We start from the raw sequence: 24,233 nt of genomic DNA, 5'->3' as shown, positions 1-24,233 counted from the left end.
TTTTATTGTTTTAGCTGATGTTCTATATAAGGTCCAAATAGAAGAGGGATCCAATGATAATGGTAATTGAATGGCTCTGTTGGTCCATTAAGGTGCTTTTTATTGTTTTAGCTGATGTTCTATATAAGGTCCAAATAGAAGAGGGATCCAATGATAATGGTAATTGAATGGCTCTGTTGGTGAATGACACTGTGCTGGTTGAGTTAAGCTCTGGAATGCTATGGAGTCTTCTTAGGGACCTCTCTGGTCATTCAAGGGGTTGCCTTAGAAATTCACATTGGAAAGACAAAGTGGATGGACTATGCATACTGCCCAGATTCTAACATGTACTTAGAGAGGCATGGCCTGTTGAGTTACTTCAATATTATTGGACACACACACATACACCTCCCATCTGTCTAAAGTCTATCTCCAACACATGGTCTCTATATGGATATATAAACATGCATATATTTATACATATAACCTCTTTAAAATATATACTCTTAAACACATGTATACACACGTATGCATATAGGTGTAGACATGTGTGTATAAATGTATATGTGTATGTATGTGTGCATATGTGTGTGTGTATATCTCATAGATTTTTGATCATGAATAAAGTTGATTCTGAACTGAATATAGTAAATTGGACTTTCTGTTGTTGTTATTGTTCAGTTGTCCAACTCTTCATGACCTTTTTGGGGGATTTCTTGACTGAGATACTGGAGTGGTTTACCATTTCCTTTTTCAGTTCATTTTATACATGAGGAAATTGAAGCAAACAGGGTGAAGTGACTTGCCCAGGGTCCCAAAATTGGTGTCTGAGGCCAGATTTGAACCTGGGAAGATGATTCTAAAAATTGTTTTCATTGATGATGGCCTATTTATTGCTGAGTTCAAATCCAGTATTAAATAATTACTAGCTGCATGGCCCTAGTCAAATCCCTTAATCTCTTTCTGCTTCAGTTTCCTGAACTGTAAAATGGGGTTTATAATATAACCTATCTCACAGGGTTGTTGTGAAGATCAGATGAGATAATATTTGTGAAATGCCTAGCACAAGGCCTGGAACAAGGAAGGCACTGAAATGCTTACTCCCTTCTCTAGCTTTCCAGACCCAATATTCTCCTGATGATGTTCACTTCATTAAAGTCCAACTATAATGTCCCATCATAGTACAAAAGCACCCTTGGGTTCTTGAAGGCAAATCTTACCAAGCCAGAAAGGCTTTGAATAAGAATCTCTTGAGAAACTGTGTTATTTTTAGCATCACACTAGCCAAGTTTTAGCATCTATAAGTAGGCTGCCGGATGACAAATATTTTGGGCAAAGTAATTCTTAAAGACCATTTAATAAAAGGGTCCCAATTTGTGTCTAAGTAGGGAGAACACACACTGATGAAATCATTGATCTTTGAAGTATTGAATTATTCTTCCAGTGAGCCATCTCTAGATAACCATGAATTATAGAATAATAGGACCTCGGAATCATAATTACAGATTACTCCAATGGAAAGACATGTAGCGAGATAATATCAACCACAGCATTTTTTCAAAGATCTTTTGTGAAGGCAAAGTGGCCTAAAAGACATTATCAAAGACAGATATGACTGGAAAAGAAGATATGCCAATCAGATAGTGAGAGTGCTGGTCTACCTCCTCTGGTAGTGCCACAAAATCTCAGCCCAAGGGGAGGAAACCCTCTCTGGAGGCTTTTATATGGAAAGGCATAGACAAGAATTGTACAGGGCGAGAAGCTGTAGAAGGGCTGGAATCTATTCTAGCAGAGGGAAGAAAGAAACTGGTGAGTTCATGGGTCCATCAAAGAGTTAAAGAAGGACTTAAAGACAAAAGGAGACAGAGCAAACTTAAGAGATGCCAGTGACTTTGTATTGTCATTCTTCATTTGGCTGGATGATTCTAATGAGCAAATCACAGGACTGCAAACCAGTTAGGCTGATGCAACGGAACATTGATCTGTAATCATAGAAGAGTAGGAAAAAATCATATAATATGATTTGTAAACCCTTAAGCACTATGTAAATGTCAGGTAGCATCCTCATCTCATTATTTGTGTCTTTTCCGATGGAGTAAAAGATAGAAGTCTTGGAACTCACTATCCTAATATTCTTTTATATTTAATGTTCTAAAGATTTGTTGCCCAGGTGGCTAAAGTCTTCAACTTTTGTAACTGAATACATGTATTAATTCACAAACTCATCTTCTGTAGACTTACTGCGAGAGAGAGAACACCAGGAGCAGATGGGATGACGGTAAGTACCACATCCTGTTACTGCACGGTTCCAATTCCTTCTGCTAGGTCTATATTTTGACATTTTTTCATTTCACACAGTTTGGAGGTTATGACTATTCCATATGGCCCTATCTATTAAAAATATGGAGCCAATGATTTTGTCTATGATAATGCTTCAGTTATAATGCAGCTTGATGAATTCTCAAAGACAATTTGGGTTCTATATCTTACTATGAGGATTTTTCATCTGTTAGTTTACGAAGAAAAAGTTACTGGTCTATAATTCTGACCAATAGACATGCTTTGCAACCTGCCATTATTGTTGCTCAGTTTCTAGTTTCCAACAGTTTCCTTGCTGTCAATGTAATTAGCCTAGCCCCAGGCTCCCGTTTAATAAGCATTTTTGTACTTACATGACAAATATTCAGTCCTTCTATAGCTCAATGATCTCATCCATATGGGTAATCCCTTTTGTGATGATAATTGCAACCTATGTTTGCTCAGCCTGTGAAACTTACCTAGGTCTTCTCAGAAGTTGTTGGTAGAGGTCTACTCGGCATGCCAAAAGCCATCCTTGTGCTTTCTTGACATTGAGAATATTAATAGAGCATCCCACTAGTTATCCTTTGCTCTTGTTCTGTGACCACCCAATCTTTTCTTTCCCCAATACATTTCTTTGATGGACCATGCTCATAACTTCTTTGTAATTTAGTTTGCAGGGTGTTGCAGATTGCACAAGCTTATGTCCCATCTCTCCATTGCCCTTTGGGAGATCCTCAATTTCAGCCCTTCAGAGATGCTAGGGTTTCCTGACTTAATTTGGGAGCATGTGTAACATTTGGGTCCTTGATACTATTATGGCGTCACATCTAAAGAAACTAATGGCAATCCAACTCAACCTGAATACACTGGTTCTCCTCCAAGATACTGGTAAGCATATTTGTTAAGCACACATATTTGTGCTTTTTCTTGTTTGATGCTGATTGCATCAGAGGTATGTTGAATAAGGCTGCTGGAATCATTGCTGTAGCACTGGAAGGTTATTTCTGCTATTATACCTTTCAAGAAACCTTAAATAATTTTGACATTTGCACTGGTTAGAAGATAGCCTTTGAAATTGTATTTTGAAGAGGTGCCTTCCCAATTAATGCTTTTTATAGTCAACACATTATAAACATAATAGAATCTTGTATTCTCTGTTTCTGAGTCAATTATGCAACAGCAAAAATATGATCTATGATGGAATGTTGTTAGTAACAACTTGCCTCAACCATCCAAGAAAAAATAAAAAATACATAATACAATGTTTGAATCTGAAGTAAAACTACTTTGGTGTCAACTTTGTGTGTGTGTGTGTGTGTGTGTGTAAGACACTGACTTTGCTTGAAGAGTCAATAATATTGACTGTTCAGTGGGGCATAGTGGGGAAGACTAAAGTGAATGAATTATGATAATCATAAAATCTCATCATGGAAAGAACCTTGATTTTTTTGGCCATGACTTCAGAAGTAGAAGTCATCAGCTCTGGAAACAAATCCTCCCCCAAACATCCCTGACAAGTGGTCAGGTGGCCTCTGCTCCAAAACCATTCATAACAGGAAATTCACTATCCTCTAGAAGGTAACCCATTTCATTTGGGGGCAGCTCTAATTATATTTTTATGTTGAACTGGCATCTGCCTCCTTCTAACTTCCAATGGATGCTCCTAGTTTTTGCCCTTTGAGCAAAACAGGACAGACCTAATCTCTCCTCTCCACTTAATCATTTGAAGGCAGTTGTCTTGTCACTAGCTTACTCTGAAGTTCTTCCAGACATTTTCATTCCTCAGATCTCCAGCGACTCCTACGCCTCCCACCCTTAAGGTGAGAACTTTATATTTTACAGAAAAATAATTGAGCTCATATAGCGTAAGTTTCCTCTTCTCTCTTCTTCCTTATCTCAGATTACCCATATGCCTTTCCTTCTTCAGACCTGTCTCAGATGATGAGATGACCTTGGCTTTACCAAAGCTAACCCTTCTACCTGGTTAAGTGATCCCATTCCATCTTGTCAGCTCCAACAGATTGCCTCCTCTGTCATCCTCATGCCTTCATTTATTTTCAATCTCACCCTGTCTGGCTAGCCCATTCCTTACTGACTATAAACATGTCTTGTCTTCCCTGACACGAAAAAAAAAAAGATTCTCTCTTGATTCTTCCATCCCTGCCAACTATGATCCAATATCTCTTCTGCCTTCTGTGGCTAAACTTTTTGAAAAGGCTGTCTACACTAGGTGTCTCTCCTTTTTCTCTTCATATTCTCTTCTTAACCCTTCCCAACCCAGCTTCCAACTTTCTTATCCCATCGAAAGTACTCTTTGCAAAGTTACTACTGATCTCTTAATTGCCATATCCAAAGATCTTTTTCCAGTCCTCATTATCCTTGATCTCTCTACTATTTTGGCACTGTTGACTCCCTCCTCCTTGATACTCTCTAGGTCTTGGGGTCATCACTTTATCCTAGTTGTCCTCCTACCTTTTCAACTGCTCCTTCTAAGTCTCTTCTGCTGGATTCTCTTCCAGATCATACCTTTTAACTAAGGGGTTCTGTCCTGGGCCCCCTTCTCTTCTCTTTTGTAGGCAATTTCACATGATCTCATCAATGCCCATGGATTAAATGACCTTCTCTATACCTATCCTGCCCCAATCTCTCTGTTGACCTCCAATTTGGCATCTCCAACTGCCTTTCAGAAGTCTACAACTGGATGACCTGTTGAGATCTTAAACTTATCATGTCCAAATTGAATTCCTTACCTTTTCCTAAACACTCTCATAGTAGGCATTTAATGAATTTATTGATTGACTCTAAGTCACTAGACTTCATTGAGTCTAGGGCTCATCTCCTGAGTCACCAGTAGAGAGGGATGTGTGTTGGCACCGGGAATTTCCTGTGTTAATAGGCACAAATCTTTGTATACTTGTGGGTTCCCTCACTGCTCTTCAATGTTCGCTGCATTCACATCTCTTAACAGAAAACCAGGAACACCACTGATTTTTCCTTCCTTCTTCATTCTAAGCTGTTGGAAAGAAAAGCCATAATTCCAGATGGGGCAAGGTAATGTGTTGAGAACTTTTAATCTTTCAAAATAGTGAACACCATTTTGTTTTACTATAAATAATAATGAAGTCTAAAGAAATGGAACCAAGACTGATTTGTGGAAAATGGCTGTTTGAGTAAAACCCTAACAGCAACACAAATGGGTCATGTATCCACAGTCCTCTAATTTCCTTCGGCTTTTCTTTACTGGGTCATGGTATCCTTGGCTGACTTTTGTCCATCAGAAGCATCAAGCTAAGGTTGAAGGTTTGGATATTTATCTTTTCCCATGAGCTAAAATCATAAAAAATCTTATCATAAAAAGAAAGCCAATGCAACCCAGCAATATATGGTTGGCAAACCTCTTGGTTCAGGTCTTATTTATTTTTTAAAGTGGTAGGATAGATGGAGAGCTGGCCTGAGTCCTAGGAAGATCTGTGTTCAAATCCTTCCTCAGACCTATCTTGGCTGTGGGATCTTGGCTAATCAATGGACTTCCTAGTGCTCTAAACAACCCTCTTCAAAATCTTACTTTATTTTATAACTAGAAAATAAATAAAAAAGTTAAAATTTAGTCAAAAGCTTTTACTGGTATGGGAGAAATATCATAAAACTTTTTTTAATGTGAACACATCACTTCACACAATGAAAAACTATTTACAATGTGTTGCTTGCAGTTTGGTCTCTTGTACATTCGATAGACATGTTTGCAGAAACACTCTGGCGAAAATCACACACATCTTGAGATGGAGGATAGAATGGATCGTTCATCTTCCTTGTACCTCATGGGTATCCCAGAGCGCCCTGAGACTTCAGAGAGCATTGTCCAATTACATTCTCCTTTATAATTATGGCTCAGCAAGCATACCCCCGAACCCCAAATCACTTGTCACCCTAATACCTCAGATTGGCAGAAAATCACACCTCTCCAAAAATGTGTTGGCTCTCCCCTCCCCCCAAACACCATTTGTCAAGCCACTCCAACTGTAATTGCTTTTGTTCAAGAAAAGCGAGTTTGTTTCTCAATGGAGCTATGATGAATGATCTGTTCTTTGCACTGTTATTGAATTATGACATCTGTTACACAAATATAGCATATTTTGGCCAGTAACATAATTTCTTTTGAAACAATTTATTTGCCTTCACACGCAGAATTGCTACGTACATTCACAGTTGTAATAGACTGTAATGAGCTATTCCAGTTGTGCTTTAAGATTCCAAATATAATTTTCATTAGTGAGTGCAAAGCCAGTGTCTGTCCCGTGTGCCTACAGTTGGTCCTAGAGTTATAAACTCCATAAAGACTAGGCGAGGGCTCCATCATTCTCCGTTTTCATCATTGGCTTTTTCTGGGATGACCTCCAGACTCCTCCGCGTCTTGGGGGCTGAGTCCGCATTTTCAGTGCCTGGTTTATTCAGTCCACAGGAGACAGCAGCATAATGGATTTGTTTCAGGTTCTCCAATGTCTCATTTTTAGCATATTTCAGAAGATCAGCTTGCCCCTGGAAGAACAAACGCAAAGATATTAGTTATGGGCATTTCTGTGACAGCCGCCTAGAAAGGAGGCAGCTTGTTCACCGTAACCAAAATATTTTGAGGTACAGAGATACCATATTTCTTTCTCCCTGGCATTGCCTCCAAAGAATTGGATCAACTTCCAGAAAACAGGAGTCTGTTTTTTTCCCCCAACTGTTTTCAATAGCTCCTCTGAAGGAGTCTTGGGAAATAAAGATGTAATCTGTCTGGGAATAAAATTCTCCCTCTGTGCATCATGGCTCGACCTTTCACACTGTCCCTTTTCTTGTTTTATTTTTCATCCTTCCCTCTTGCCCCCCATTTCTTTCTTTTAAAATGTGCTTCTTGGAGCCAATCACAGCTTTCCCACAAAGGTTAAGAGCTGTTTCTCATCACTTTATGCCCCGGGAAATATTTCATAACCAAATATTTATGCCTTTTATGACCCAATGGGACAATAAGGCTCCCTGAGGACACAGCTCAGCTAGCGATGGTGTGTATCAGGCCTGGACCTTCTCTTTGCTCAACTCAAAGACTCACTAAAGCACAGAAATTCCGGTTGTGGTGTAAGGGTGACAGTGGCAAAAGTGTTCAGTGGATTTTAAAAAAATGAAATGAAAAAAGGATGATTAGGTCAAACTAAACTGTAGAATTCATGTCAATTTATACTTTAAGAGAGCACACTAAAATAGTTTGATAATTGTATTTTAATAGAACTGGATTCTTTTGTAAATCTATATATTTTATTTTATGTATTTAGAAACATAATACCTAGAAGGACCAGCCCATAGGTTCTACTGGATTGTCAAAGGGGTCCATGATGAATAAAAGGTTTGATGCAACTGCCATCTCACCAATGTTGACACTTATCTACTGGCAATAATAATAAAGATGATGAATATCACTTTAAAGCTTGTTAAGTGCTTTACTAAATACATTTTTCATTTGACCTTCAACAAAACACTAGGAAGTAGGTGCTAGAATTATCTCCTTTTTTTTGTAGGTGAGGAAACTTAGCCTCAGAGAGTTTAAGTGACTCACTTGGTATCAGAGCCAATAAATAACTAAAGCTGAATTCAGACCCTCATCTTCCTTACTCTTAGATCTAACATGCTTATTACCTACTGTGCGCCATGTTGCCTATTCAGATTACAACCTGTTCACATCTTCTCAGTCTTTAAGATTCTTGTCTATGTATTTCCATAATCTGTAAGATTCACTGGATTGACTGGAAACCATTCTCTAATTCTTTTAAAAACAAACAACTAAAGCTGGATTCAGACCCTCGTCTTCCTTACTCTTAGGTCCAACATGCTTACCTACTATGCGCCATGTTGCCTATTCAGATTATAACATCTTCTTAGCCTTTAAGATTCTTTTCTATGCATTTCCATATTCTGTAAGATCCACTGGATTGACTGGAAACCATTCTCTAACTCTTTTAAAAACAAACAACTAAAGCTGGATTCAGACCCTCGTCTTCCTTACTCTTAGGTCCAACATGCTTACCTACTATGCGCCATGTTGCCTATTTAGATTATAACATCTTCTTTGCCTTTAAGATTCTTTTCTATGCATTTCCATATTCTGTAAGATCCACCTGATGAATTGGAAACCATTCTCTAACTCTTTTAAAAACAAAAGCCTTGGGTTTCCCATCTCTCCACTGCCGGAAGGATAAGGTACTCTGACCTGCTCCATTTCCAATCCAAGGCTGGCTCACCATTTGAGTCTCTTTCTTCTCCTCCTTCCTGAAACCATCCCTCCCTTTTCCTGCCGAATTCTGTGGATTACCCCTAAATTTGGATTCTCGTAAGAATCAGAAAAATTTTACATTGGAGTTGCTTTGGGTGGTCCTTGCTCATGTAAAGTCCGGCTTTAGACCTTATGTGAATTGAATAGGAACAGCTGCAAAAGACAGAGGCAGGTAATGATTCCATAATCATAAGTTTCCTGTCCAAGGCAGTCAGCTGCTGGAGGATGGAGATTTAGCTCCTGGGGGGACAAATTGCAGGGCCATTTTAAGCTGCTGGGAGAATCGAATGCACACAGTGGTGAGCTCTTTACCACTTGCCATTTCTGATTTTCCTGTCATAGACAGAGTCCTTTAATTAGTGACTATAAATAGACCTCGGTTCTCTGGCTTAGCAGGATTGGAGAGTACTTTTCTTTTATTCATTTTCTTTTTTTAATTTTACTATTCATTGAACATGTTAATTGAAAAACTTTTTTCACAGTTTAAAACCAATACAAAATATTTTAAAATTTCATTGTATGAATTCTGGGTTTGGGAACAGTTTTAGATGCCCCCATATTAAAACTACAAAACCACATTTTTAATATCTGAAAAAATGGGCCTTTGCCCCACATAACTTATTATTGCTAGATAGTGACAAATACCACTTAAGTTCAAGGGTAAATCTGGACAGGATGACTTCATGGTGATCATTTCTCTCTACGCACACAACCTCTGTCCTGCTTTTATACTAGGAAGGCAGGGCTGGTTTAATATTCGGAAAACTGTAAGCTTAACTAATTATGTTAACAATAAAATTATATAATTATATCAATGGCTGCAGAAAGAAAGCTTGTTAACAAAATGTAACACCCGTTTCTATTAAAAAAAAATACCAGAAAGCAGAGGAATAGGAAGATTCTAGAAAATAAAATAATAATACTAGCTAAACTATTTACTTATTCAGTGCCATACTCATCAAACTACCAAAAGATTACTTTATAGAACTAAAATATAATATATTATATAAAATATAATAACAAAATTCATATGGAGGCAAAAAGTCAAGAATCTCAAGGGAAATAATGAAAAGTAGGAATGAAGAGTGGAGTAGGAGAGTCAAATCTTTAACTATTCTACAAAGTAGTAATTGATGTTAGTTAAAAAATAGAGAGATCATCAATAATACATGTATAACCCAGTGGAATTGCTCGTCAGCTCCAGGAGTGGGGAGGGAAGGTGGGAGGGAGAGAACGTGAATCATGTAATCATGGAAAAATATTCTAACTTAATTAATTATTTTGTTTTAAATAGAGAAATTGATCAATGGAACAGATTAGACAAATACACAAGTAATTGATATCTATAAAGACCCCATCTACTGGGTTAAGGATTCATCTATCTGACAAAAACTGCTGGGAAAATTGGATAACAGCTCAGAAGAAATTAGATTTAGACTCACATTTCATACCTTATGCTAAAATGAATTCCAAATGGATGTGACTGACATATAAAAGGTCATATGACAAATTTAGAGAAATGTGGAAAAAATTACCTATTGCTTCTATGGAAGGAAGAAAAGTTTGTAACCCCCTCCCCCCCCCAAAAAAAAGGGAAAGAGAGGATCATAGAAGATAAAGAAATACTTTTGATTACAGAAAATTAAACAGGTTTTGCACAAACAAATCCATTTCAGCTAAATGAGAAACAATTAACTAGAAAAAGATCTTTTACAATAAGTTTCTCTGACAATCAAAGTCTAATTTTCGAAATGTACAAGGAACTCATTTAAACCAATCAGAATAAGAGTTATTTTTCAAATGATAAATGGTCTAAGAATACAACCATGCAGTTCTCAAGGGGAGAAATCCAGGCTATTGATAGTCATGTAAAAAAAATGCTCCAAATTACTATTAATTAGAGAAATAATCTTGAAAGCAATTCCAAGTTTCGACCTCCAATTTATTATTCTACCTCCTATCTAGTTAGGAAAAGATGACAAAAAAGAAAAACGAGGCTCTGTGGGGAAAAAGGCATCGTGATGCTCTGTTGGAAGACCTGTGAATAGCCATTCTGGAAAATAATTTGAAATTATACACAATAAGTTATTGAACTACGCATATTCTTTGACCCAGCTTTACCACTGTTAAGGCAGTATCCAAAAGAGATCAAAGAAATAAGAAAAAAATTCCTTTAGTTACAAAAATATTTAGAGCAGCTCTTTTTTGTGTGTGATAGCAAAAAACTAGAAAACTAAAGGGATGGCTTTCAATGGAAGAATGGCTGAATAAGTTGTGGTATATGAATGTCAGCCAGCCGAAAGGTGAGGGGATGCTCCTGTGCTATAAATAATAAAGAAATAGATGATTTCAAATAATCATGGAAGTTCTTGTATGAGCTAATTCAGAATGAAGTGATAAGAAGAACAATATTTATACTATATCAAGAGTACAATAATGAATCATTTCAAAAGTTTTTATAAATGGATAAAAAACAAAATGAGCACAACCTGGAGAATGATCTATACAATAACCAGAAGAAAGGGACAAACGATTCTGAAAGTTAATTATGACCAATACAATTATGACCATGCATGATTCTGGAGGATTGAGGATAAATCATGCTACTCTCCTCCTGATAGAAAATTTGAAGGAAAAAAAAGAAAAAGAAAATGTGTATATAGGGTATAGAATTAGACATATTTCTGTACAACCAATGTGAGAATTTGTTTTGTCTGATTATACATATTTGTTACCGGGAATTCCCCCCCTCTTTTTCAATGAAGTGGAAGAGAAAGGAAAAAAAGCTTTCAATTAATTTTTTTAAAAGTGAAGTCATGTTAAAAATTTGGAATACAGCATACACTTTGAAATGAGGGCATTGTGTTGTTAATTTTGCACAATCATTTTACTTTGTTAAAGGATATCTTTTTAATGGAGTAGGGGATGATCTGTAAACATGAACATATAAACATTTTCAAAAATAAAAATAATTCCTCAATTAACTGGTTAATTAATATCAGGGAGCTGGTAAGTGGTTAATTGATTTTATAGAGCATGCCTGATGGGGGCTCACAAAGAGCACTAAAAACACTTTAGCTTCACAGAGTTTCCCCTAAAAATCCAGGAGGAAAAAAAAACAACCCAATCTTTTTCTTATGTCTTGGGCTGCCATGAGGAAAATATTCCTTGGAGTAGCTACATGGCTCAGTGGAGAGAACCAGAAGAGAAGCCTGAAATTTTTTCCTTTTTTTTTTTAATGGGGTGTATACAGTAGCTTATATGCATTTATGAATTACTAAACTTTTTAAGTTATTTCTAAATTTTGAGCCTTTATGTGTCATCTGCTGGCTTTCATGTCCTTTTCATAAACTTTAACTTTTTACTCATTTTAACTTAAAAAAAGAAATTGTGTATATTTATGGCATTAAAAATAAAATATGTTGGTGTTATTCAATACTCTACATATATTTTGTGCATTTATGAATTTCCACATTTTTTCTTGGTCAACTACTAGCCTTTGCATATCATCTGAGGCTTCTTCAAACACCCCCCAAATTCCCATTTAATTTCTTTTTTTTTTTTAATTTTTTAAATATATTTTATTTGATCATTTCCAAGCATTATTCGTTAAAGACATAGATCATTTTCTTTTCCTCCCCCCCACCCCCCATAGCCGACGCGTAAGTCCACTGGGCATTAGATGTTTTCTTGATTTGAACCCATTGCTTTGTTGATAGTATTTGCATTAGAGTGTTCATTTAGAGTCTATCCTCTGTCATGTCCCCTCAACCTCTGTATTCAGGCAGTTGCTTTTTTCTCGGTGTTTCCACTCCCATAGTTTATCCTTTGCTTATGAATGGTGTTTTTTTCTCCTGGGTCCCTGCAAGTTGTTCAGGGACATTACACCACCACCAATGGAGAAGTCCATTACGTTCGATGATACCACAGTGTGTTTGTCTCTGTGTACAATGTTCTCCTGGTTCTGCTCCTCTCGCTCTGCATCACTTCCTGGAGGTTGTTCCAGTCTCCATGGAACTTCTCCACTTTATTATTCCTTTTAGCACAATAGTACTCCATCACCAACATATACCACAGTTTGTTCAGCCATTCCCCAATTGATGGGCATCCCCTCATTTTCCAGTTTTGGGCCACCACAAAGAGCGCAGCTATGAATATTTTTGTACAAGTCTTTGTGTCCATTATCTCTTTGGGGTACAGACCCAGCAGTGCTATGGCTGGGTCAAAGGGTAGATATTCTTTTAGCACCCTTTGGGCATAGTTCCAAATTGCCCTCCAGAATGGTTGGATCAGTTCACAGCTCCACCAGCAATGAATTATCCCATTTAATTTCTTATGCCGACTGTGATGGGGAAAGTTTTGATGTGGAAGGGATAACTGTACTTCTTGATTAATTGCTTAATTAGCTGGAAGACACCTTTAGAATTTTTGTTGCAGTTGATAACAAAAGGAGAGTTTGAGAGAGGCTAATGGAAAATTTCATCCTTACAGGCATGAGATTCAAATTGTTTGTTTATTTTTTTTAACAGAAACGAGTTCGGTTCCAGACATTATGACTATGAAAGAGATGGAAGACTTGAATCACATCTATGAGACGCTTGCTCTAAAGTTGATGTTTAAGATCAATTGGAATGTTATGGAAATTAGCCTCAATGAGACATAAAATCAGTAACTGGATAAGTGTGCTGCAGTCAGAAATTGATCAGTTTCTTGCCATGATGAAATAGAAAAAGGGCATTTACTGAATATGTATGAGTGAGGAGTTTGTATAATGAGAAAAAACAAAACAATATTTGAAGACAACAAATGTCTAGAAAGACGCCAGCTCAGTAGAACCCTAAAAATGTAATGCACTAGAAATAAAGATTGTTTCTTTTACAAAAGATCGGCTGCTTATTCCACTCTCTGAAATTCCAGAAGATGTGTTAAGATGAGAGTCTTCCAGTTCCTTCAAACCAAACAGCCATAAATTAAATGCCATAATTAGAAATGGAAATCAACTCTCTGTAAAGTAAGTAAGGGCTCAATAGGGCTAGAATTGCTTCTTTTAACAGGCTTTGCAAAATGATAATACATTTTTTAATGTGATAAACCATTTAATACTCAGTACCTAAATTCCCTATTTAGCCACTGACACCTTAACTTTTTTTTTCTCCCATTCCCTCTTATCAGGGCTTAGACCTCCCATAAAGAGCATAGATTTGTGAGTTCAGGTTGAAAATATCCTTACCACAGTGTGATAAAATGGGAAAGAATATTGGATTTAGGATCAAAAGTCAGGGGTTCAAATCCTACTTTTGCCACTTATTGGTTATGTGACTTTGGACAAATTACTTCCTTTCTCTAGATCTCAATTTCCGCATCCATAAAATGGGGTGGTTGGTCTTAATGACCATTTCTAAATGCATGATCCTATAACCTGGTTAATACTGAATTTCCCAAACTTAAACAGGCCTTTAAGGCAATCTGTTTTTAATGTTCCATGTTAGTGAGGTCCATGAGGCAGCTAAATAACTCAATGAGTAGAGCAATGGAACTGAAGTTGAGAAAACCTAAGTTCAAGTCCCCCCTCAAATACTTGCTAGCTGTGTGACTTTTCTCCTATCTGACAGCATAATTTTAAGTCTCTTTTTTGCCCTTCTACCTTTAATTCATGCAATTTAACTCAATGAGCATTAACTATATGCCTCCTGTGAGCAGTTGCTTTGCTAGGTGCTGAGAATGCAAAGAGGAGACCTTCCTGCCCTTGGGGAATTTAAATTTAATAAATAAATAATAATAAATAAATAAAAATAAATTTACATTTAATAAATAAATAAAGACAATAAATTAAGTCAGGGCTACTTACTCCTTTAGATTGGGGCCAGAGAGTTTCTTATGTCAAATACATTGTACAGTATTTTCATTTTTAGAAGCTATATAACTCTGTCTTGTCTTGACCTTTTTAAGTGATACCATCCAAGGATGGCCCTGCATTTGGTCTCTACTCTGGGCCTATAGGAAATATTTGGCAAAGATATGGGTCTCCTGGGAAGGGCCTCTTGAAGAAGATAATATTTGAACTGAGCCTTGAAGGAAGCCAGGGATTTTGAGGGAGAGACAGAAAATGGAAGCATTCCAGACATGGAGGACAAAGATGGAAGATGGAAGGGCCCATGGGAGGAACAGTAAATTAAGGAGGTCCATAGGATTGGTCTGTAGTGAAAAGAAAGGAGAAATACTTCCAGTAAGAAGACTGGAAAGATAAGAAGGATCCAGGTTATGAAGTGCTTTAAATACCAAGGAGAGGAGTTTCTATTTGTTGTTGGGGAGCCGAAGAAATGTATTGAGCAAGGGAGTGACATGGTCATATTTGTACTTTAGGAAACAGAGAGGAAAGGGGAAAGAGAGAAGGGAAGGAGAACAAGAGAAAATTTAAGAGAGAAGAAGAATATGGGAAAAAGGAGGGAAAGAGAAGGAGAAAAACAATAGTCTTACTAAAGGCCTAAAGGGGAGGTGGAGGATGAGAAAGTTAAATAGGATGACCAGGGTCAAAAGGACAAAAGCCTGGAATTCTGCTCTTCCTTCCTCCATACCCAACTTTTGAGCTCCTGAGGATTGTCACAGAATTTTGTAGCCCCTTCCACTCTCCCCAGCAACAACTATTTGTCTGTTTCTGCTCCCCAGAGTTTGGTTCTAATTCTTCTCCTCTTGGTTAGAAACCCCAGAGGAGCAGAAGGGGGCAAGGGAAGTGTTCTACTTAATTCTGTTTTATCTAATCACCTTCTGGCTAATCCCTCTAAGGCTCCCTGAAACCATTAAGCTCAGCTCCCTTTATTCAATCATTTCAATCAAGATTCCCCTTTATTCAATCATTTTCCCTCCCCTGAACTAATTCCATTTAGGCCTTTCTCTGTCCCTTAGGACTCTCTTCATCTCTTAGGCCTCTCTCTGTTCCTTAGGCCTCTCTCCATCCCTTAGGTCTCTCTCCATCCCTTAGGCCTCTCTCCATCCCTTAGGCCTCTCTCCATCCCCTAGGCCTCTCTCCATCCCTCAGGCCTCTCTCCATCCCTCAGGCCTCTCTCCATCCTTTAGACCTCTCTCCATCCCTTAGGCCTCTCTCTGTTCCTTAGGCCTCTTTCCATCCCTTAGGCCTCTCTTTAGGCCTCTCTCCATCCCTTAGGCCTTTCTCTATCCCTTAGGCCTCTCTCCATCCCTTAGGCCTCTCTCCATCCCTTAGGCCTCTCTCCATCCCTTAGGCCTCTCTCCATCCCTTAGGCCTCTCTCCATCCCTTAGGCCTCTCTCCATCCCTTAGGCCTCTCTCCATCCCTTAGGCCTCTCTCCATCCCTTAGGCCTCTCTCCATCCCTTAGGCCTCTCTCCATCCCTTAGGCCTCTCTCCATCCCTTAGGCCTCTCTCCATCCCTTAGGTCTCTCTCCATCCCTTAGGCCTCTCTCCATCCCTTAGACCTCTTTCCATCCCTTAGGCCTCTCTCCATCCCTTAGGCCTCTCTCCATCCCTTAGGCCTCTCTCCATCCCTTAGGCCTCTCTCCATCCCTTAGGCCTTTCTCTATCCCTCAGGCCTTACTAGGCCCCCAGGCTCAGGGCTAGAGTTCCAAAAAGGAAGAGGAGACTAGACAATGGACCCCTACCAAAACTGACTTCCTGGTCTAGACCCCAGGTCACCCCTAGGGTTAGTCTGGTGGCTCTGATTCATTTCTTCTTTCTTAGCATGTCAGAAGGCAGAAATCTAGTTTTCCATTTCTTCTGTACCTCCAGAGCACAAAGCACAGTGAGTGAACACACTGAGTCTCCTTTATAGATATGTATTCATCCCACTGATCCTTCCATTGTAACAGAAATATATAAATTAGGAAATGGAAGAGAAGGAAAAACAAATATTCGTAAGCACTAATTACACAGGATTTGGGGGGTTCTAAGTTATACATCTGTTTTTAACTATATATGCACATACACATGCATATGTATGCATATCTCTCTAGATATAAAACATATATGTATATCAACACACATATATTACTGAAAGATAATTTTTCATGTATTTATTCTTTAAAGACAGAATAATAAGCCCAACAGGAAATGATATCATGAACTGATGTCACTGAAAAGGAAGGCGCACAGCAGTCTTCTCTGCGGCTGCCAAAAACTGGGAACAAAATGGGTGTCTCTCGTTTGGGGGAGAGCCGAACAAATTGTGGTACATGAGCAGAACTGTAGGGAATGGGAATGTGGGAATTCAGAGAAGCATGAAAAGACTTGTATAAACTGATACAGGGTGAAGTAAATTGAATCAGCTAAACAAGAAAGATGATTCTATTTTATTCTTCCAAAAGTGCCCATTAAGACTAAAATTACAAAGTGTAAATTGCTTTGAACAAGTTCTTTTCATTAATTTTTGATTTGGGGATTCCAGTTGACTTTTTCAAATGCTCAGCCTTAGCTTGGAGCTCGAGGGATCTTTCTGGGTGAAGACCAGAATTATCACTTTCTTCTTTTGGTTCAGTTTCACTCTAGTTTCAAGTTTAGCTTCTTTCTTTCCTTGGAATATTTTGAGGAACTATGTGCTTATTGAGTCCAAATGACATTTTGATATCACTAAAGGAAGATTCCACGATATGAAGGCAATGTTTAATGTGTTTTATGGTGGTGAAATATAACTTGATGACATCAGGCAATTAATATGATTTCATGGCTTGACTATTTAACTTGGAAGCCATATTTAATTCTATTTAGGAACAATGAAATAGGATTTATTTTTCCCCTTTCATTTATTATTTTATTTAAATTTAATTATTTAATTAATTAAGAATATTTTTCCATGGTTACATGATTCGTGTTCTTTCCCTTCCCTTCTCCTGCCTCCCTCCTATAGCCAACAAGCAATTTCCATTGGGTTTTACATGTATCATTAATCAAGACCTATTTCCATATTATTAATATTTGGAGTAGGGTGATCATTTAGATTCTATATCCCCACTCATATCCCCATCGAATCATGTGATCAAGCAGTTGTTTTTCTACTGTGTTTCTACTCCCACAGTTCTTCCTCTAGTTGTGGAGAACGTTCTTTCTCCTAAGTCCCTCAGAATTGAATGACATTGGATTTAAGGCTAGATAGAATAATAGCCTTAAATGTCTCTATGAAAAATACCATGCCTTATATCAACCACTCTTGACAATATTGCATCAATGAGATTTTAAAAATAGAGAATAGTATTCCAAATGGACATTGGATTATTTTTATGCAAAATAGCTGAGTGCACATATTCATCACTACCCCAGAATTCCATATGTCAACATGTCAAATGTTCTCTGTGTTTTTTTCAACTAATGAAGCATCATGAAGCTATCCTACAAAAGGTAAAAGAAGACATTCTTAACAGCATTTTAAAAACTACACACCTACTGTGTTTGTTTTTTTTTAGTATAGAGGTTTTTATTTTTAAAAATAGAAGGAATTATTGACACATCAACATTTTTTGTTATATTTACATACTTTTGTGATGTTATTCAGAACCCATCTCTTCCTGCCCATCTTGTATAACAACTCAACCATATCTTCTCATAAGTTCAGCCAACATACTGGGAACCTTCCTCACTTTTTCTTTTTTTTTTTACCTACTGTGTTTCTTAATTTGAGGGGGGTAAGAAAAAAAATTAACATAGAAGAATGAAGCTCCATATTTTAGAGTAGGAGTTCTTAACTTGAGGTCCATGAACTTGTTCCTTTAAAAAATATTTTGTTAACTATACTTCAATATCATTGATTTCCTGTTGTCTGTCTCATTAGACTGTGAGCTCCTTGAGAGCAGGGATTCCATTATTTTCTCAACACATACAGCCAACAGGCTACATCCTGTCCAAAATGGGTTCTCCTGGTGGAGGTACCTGAGGCTCTTTGTAAGCTGTAGACACCATGTGTGTAATGAGGGTTACTTGTGTATTTCATACCCTCTTTTCCTTTTATTTGCTGAACACAGAAAGATTTTCAAATTGCTCCAAAAAGTAGCATATAGAGAGACTTAAAGATGTGGAAAGTGACATAAAAATAAGTTAAATATAAATCATTGTGAGTCAGAAGAAAAAGTGAGGAGGAGAAACACATATTCCTCTGTTCTAATCTTGGGCTCTGATCAGTAAATAATACCACTTGGCAAAATGGAAAGAGAGCCTGACAAGGAGACAAGCCAGGAGACAAAGGCATTCGTTCCTGCTCTGCAGCTATCTAAGTGGTGTGACCTTGGACAAATCATTCAACCTCTCCAAGACTCAGTTTTCTTATCAGTGACATGACAGGGTTGGACGAGATGATTTCTTGTGGCCCCTCCTGCTCTAAAGGTTTATGATTCTAATCATTTAATTACAGAATAAATCTACTGTAGAGAAGGGAATAAACTTCACAAATGCCTAGAAAAGGAATGACAGGCTCAGAAATGACCACTTTAGAGAACATACACCAGAGCTTTACAACCACCTGGCTTATGCCTGCAAGAATTTGGATTAAACACAAGTCAACTCACATTTTCTCCAAAAAACATCAACCCAAAGTGGAAAATGAACACAAAAGACTTTTCCAAAGTGGGTGGTATCAATCCTAACTTACCATTCCCTACACAATTTTAATAAAAACTATTCCCATTTCCCCCAGATAGACACAATTAAGCCAGCCAAATTATTTATAACCCCAAAGAATAAATAATTAAGCATCTCCTATGTGCCAAACAGTGTGCGAAACTCTGGATCAGACTATGGACAAGAAAGAATTTTAATAAAAATGGTAAAACTCTTTTGACATCTCACATAGTTTCACTGTGCTGGGGAAGAGCAGCATTAGGAGAGGTTTTGATTTTGATTTTGGTGTTTTTAAATATAAAGTCAGACTTCATGCTGGTAGGAGAAGGTAAGAATCCACTAGATAGAGAAAAAAGTTAAAGATTTAAGAGAAAGAAGAAATTATTAAGAGGCAGTGAGGGATAGAATCCAGAGCCTGGGAAGAAGAAAGGGCTATCCCTCTCCTTCTGGGAGATAGGAAGCAGAAGGCACGAGAGAATGTAATACAGTCCCCAGGTCTCAAGCAGTAGGATCAGGCTAGTTAGTGAGTCAGTCAACTGTGAAACCAAAATTCATTTTCATTGTGAATTTTTTGGGCTGCTGTTTACTGAGCTGTAACTCATCGGACTTAAACTGGAAACAGAAATTTTAGAGACAAGAGGAACACGTGGGCAGAAGGTGGCAGAAGAAATTTGCAAAATGATTTCACGTATTAAGTGAGTCAAGGTTTAATGTGAGGCTGGGGAATTGAGCTTGACCAAGAAGAGGGACTTTGCATTAAATCAAATAAGGAAATTGTTCTGCATCGTAGGGACAGGACATTGAACTTTAGGGGGGATGGGAAGAGGAAATTATAAGAGGCAGCTGTGATAATGTCTTCATAGGCTGCAAATCATCAGAGCAGAAAGCCACCAAGATGAAATGGCTGAGAGGAGCTGGGCATTTTAATTGGCCAAAGTCCTAAACGAAAACCACTCTGGTGTAGCATTTGGGTTCACAAGCCATCAAGCTGCAAGTAGAAACTTCCGAGACAAAACGAAAGAAAAGCTCACCCACCGCACATTCCTCCAAAATGTCAGCATTACCATAAGAGGGTTCAGTATTGTTCTTGGCCTCATCACAAAATGTGAGCCCTTTGGAGGGAAAGGTCTTTACTTCAACAATTAAATAGGGAAACCTTTAGGCTTTGTGAAAGGGAAAATGTCTTCTTGATATGAGATTTGTCAAAGTAGAATGTATGGTGTTGGGAGAAACCAACAGGTCCAAACCTTTCAGTTTATAGCTGAAAAAACAGAATTGGAGAGATTAAGAGACTGCTAGCTATTTATTATTATTATACTTCCAAACATCAGTCCCATACAAAGGGAAAGAATTCCTGCTCTAGTACTCAAATTTATTGGAGATTCTGTTGGGGACATTTCCTGATTAGGTCTAGATTGGATGAGATGGCTTCTGCTCCTTGTCTACTCATTTGAGTCATGCCTGACTCTTCATGATTCCTTTTGGGGATTTTCTTGGCAAAGATACTGGGAGTGGTTTGTCATGTCCTTCTCCAGTTCATTTTATAGATAAGGAAACTGAGGCAAACAGAATTAAGTGATTTTTCCAGGGTCACATAGATGGGAAGTGCCTAAGGATTGATTCAAAATCATAAGGATGAGTCTTCTCAACTCCAGGTTGAACACTCTTTCTCCTGTGCCACCCAGCAGCCTATTAGATGGGCTCTAATCCTTTCCAACTCAAGAGGTGCCATGATCCTGATATGCAAAGGATTCCTGTTGCTGTGGGTGGCACCTCATTTCTATCCAATGGGAGGAATATTAAGACAGTTGTGTTTATCTTTTAAATTGTTCAATTATATTGATTATATACAGATTGGGGGCTTTCTGTTTCAGGATTTTTTAAAACTGTAGTTGTAATCATTTCCAAACCATAAGGACTTGCTAACATCAAACTATCCTGAAAAAAAGATGGCAGGCGTGGTGTTGAAATATACACTGCACCATGTGTCCCTGATGGTCCATGACAGTCATGCAATTGACAGGGAGGAAGGTTCTTCATCCAACTGGAATGAGTGTTAGAGCCTCAAGTCACCAGTGATGCCCAATGGAGAGAAAACATAAGAAGAACAAGCCAAATACCCAGAAAACCAGCAGGGAACAGCCCTGGGAACCAGAGAAGAGAAAATCCAAAGTTACCTTGAGGATGGTGATGTTCCAGGTAAAGCTCTCCACAGCTTTCTGAAGTTTCCTTTCCTTCAAACCTTCCTTTGCCCCGATGGTGTGCAGGTGTTCATGGAACTCCATAGCTGAAAGGAAGAAAAGGATTACATGACTGCAGGAATTCTCAAGTGTATTAGTTGTTTATGTTATATATATATATATGTGTGTATATATATACAGAGAGAGAGAGAAAGAGAGAGAGAGACAGAGAGAGAGAGAGAGAGAGAGAGACAGAGAGAGAGAGAGAGAGAGAGAGAGAGAGAGAGAGAGAGAGAGAGAGAGAGAGAGAGAGAGAGAGAGGCATACCTAGAAAGGGAAAGTCCAAGGTTCAAATCTAACTTCAGAAGACACTTCCTAGCTGGGTGACCTAGGCAATTCACTTCACTTCTGTCTGCCTCAGTTTCCTCATCCATAAATAGGGATAATAATAATACATGCATGCCTACATCCCAGAAGTTGGTGTGAAGATCAAATGAGATTAAGTACCTCAGTAGGTGTTACATAAATTCTAGCTATATATAATTATTATTATCTCCAGTTTATAGATGAGATTCTTAGAGTGTAAATGACTTGTTTATGGTAACATGGCTACCAAGATTGAAGGTAGGATCTGAAACCAGAGTTCTCTGACTCCAACTCTAGTATTCCAGGTGTCCTTTAATTCTTAATATCTGATACTGGAATTTTAAAAACCAATTAAATGTTCTTTAAGGAATATCTGGAGTGTTGTTCTCTTATTCCTTTTTAAAATCCTTTTCTTCCATTTAAAAATGGTCAAGTATCAGCTCCAAGACAGAAGAATGGTAAGGGCTAGTCAATTGGAATTAATTGACTAGTCCAGGGACACAGCTAGGAAGTGTCTGAGGTCATATTTGAATCCAGAACCTCTTGTCTCCAGGTCTGGCTTTCTATCCTCTGAGACATTTAGCTGCTCTTTCTCCTCATATTCTTACAAGACATCCATAAATTACAGCACAATTGGGACTTCTCTTTTAGAAATGTCTCCAAAACCTACTTAGACATAGAATTGTATCATCACTTTAAAGTCATGCCACACCTTTGATCCCAAATGGTATTATTCAACTTGATTTCCCATCTTGGTCTTCAGATTGGTTGCCAGATGAATTCTGGCTCTTTCCAGTGACTAACGGGTAAAGGTTTTTCTACAAAATTCCCAAGAATGCATCAAAGGCTCTAAAGTTAATTCCAAAAAATGTTTTGGAAAAGGGCAGCGAGGTTGGAACAAGCACATAGCATTGCAAGGTGACAAAGGTGAAGGCAGACCACTGAATTTATTGACTCTCTGTTAAATAACCATAGCATTAATTTACAGTCATATCTATGCACAGAACTTTTGCACTAGAAAAGCTGAAAATAATTCCTTTACAAAGATCCAAGAAATTTCCTTTAGTAACTACATGATCTGATTAATTCTCATTACCATGCACCAAATTAATTTCTGACACAAAAGTTTAATTACCTTAAGAACGACAGGGGATTATTATTGATGTTGGAAATTATGCCAGAGATAACAAGAATGCCACAAATCTGAAAATGCGTTAATAGTTTATGGTCCTAAGCTTTGATATTCCTCTAGTTTAATCTGCTTTAAGTAATTATGCATTTGCTTCTAAATTTTCAATTATATTAGCATAGAATCATAACTATTTTAAGACAGCTACCTAGTTAATTAATGTCAACAACAATGACATTGTGTTCCTCACCAATACCAAGAGGAAGACTTTATCAGGAAAAAATAAATTGCCTGTCTCAAAAAGACCAGACCTAGAAATGTTCAACAGAGATGGTTTGACACCATATGTAGGACCCAGGAAATTGAAGGTGGGATGGAGTGGCAACCAGAAGGAAGTCCCACAGATAACTCAGTGAGAACAATGTTTCTCATCATCCGCTGCTCATGGTAGAAATTGTTAACCTGGGGCCATCTTGACCAACACTGAAAATTCGTCCAAGGGCTGAAGTTGGGAGGATCTGGGTTCAAATCAGATACTTCCTAATCGAGAAACCTTGGACAAGTTCCTTAACCATGACTGCCTAGACTTTGCTGTTCTTCTTTCTTAGAATGGATACCAAGATAGAAGGTAAAGGATTAAAAAAAAAAGAGTAAGAGTTTGTCCAAAGACAGTGACTCAACAAGCTGATCAAAGTGTGTCAGAGAAATTGATGAAGGCTGGGAATCTATGATGATCTCACCATCAGAACTTCTCTAAGGAACTCTGTTCCTTTATTGGTTAGGATCTTTTTCTCAAGTCACACTTTGGGTAAGTCTGGCTTTCGCCCTCGGTAGGGAATGCCACAAAGGAAGCATGTTCTCCCCTTAAATAGCTATTGCTATTTCCACTGCACTTTTAAGCTTGCAAAGCCTTTTACAAATATTGTCTCCTTTTTGTGCTTATGGCAACTCTGGGAAGCAGGTGCTATTGTGAATGACCATTTTATACATCAGGGCAATGTGGTGGACAGAAATGAAGCGAATTGCCCAGGATAACACACACAAATCCCAAGGAAGTCTTTCTGACTCCAGATGCCTCTTTACATTTAAATAGTAAGACATTTAGACTTTTAAAAATTTATTTCAGGATAGATGGAGAGGAAAGATGACATTTTCTTTCATTGAAAAAAAGTTTAACTATTGTATATTTTGTGTTGACACAACAAATTTCTTTTAGAAAGTCTGTTTCCTGGGGGTGCAGAATTGCGTGTCGGCTATGGGAAGCGGGGGGGGGGGGGAGGAATAAAATTTGATTTTTGTAACCAAGGAATAATGTTTGAAATTGACCAAATAAAAAATTTTTTTCAAAAAATTAAAAAAAAAAGAAAGTCTGTTTCCTGGGGAAAAGGGATGAGATGGAAA

The 24,233-nt window shown here is 37.9% G+C and overlaps 1 protein-coding gene across 3 annotated transcripts in view; it reads right to left on the bottom strand.

Annotated features, from left to right (window-relative positions):
* Positions 1–5,883: 5,883 nt before the first annotated feature.
* Positions 5,884–24,233, bottom strand: part of PLCL2 (phospholipase C like 2) — a 221,196-nt gene continuing 202,846 nt past the window's right edge. For all 3 annotated transcript variants that reach the window (XM_056800275.1, XM_056800277.1, XM_056800276.1), the window contains exons 6-7: positions 21,335–21,444; positions 5,884–6,816 (exon numbers count right to left, since the gene is read on the bottom strand). In XM_056800275.1, the coding sequence (XP_056656253.1) occupies positions 6,634–6,816; positions 21,335–21,444 (293 nt within the window). In that variant the 3' untranslated portion in view covers positions 5,884–6,633. The remainder of the gene's footprint in view (positions 6,817–21,334; positions 21,445–24,233) is intronic.

This window comes from Monodelphis domestica, chromosome 5, assembly GCF_027887165.1.
Source record: "Monodelphis domestica isolate mMonDom1 chromosome 5, mMonDom1.pri, whole genome shotgun sequence".
NCBI classification, from domain to species: domain Eukaryota; kingdom Metazoa; phylum Chordata; class Mammalia; order Didelphimorphia; family Didelphidae; genus Monodelphis; species Monodelphis domestica.
The sequence above is the reverse complement of the archived record's forward strand: the minus strand, read 5'-3'. Positions and strand labels throughout refer to the sequence as shown.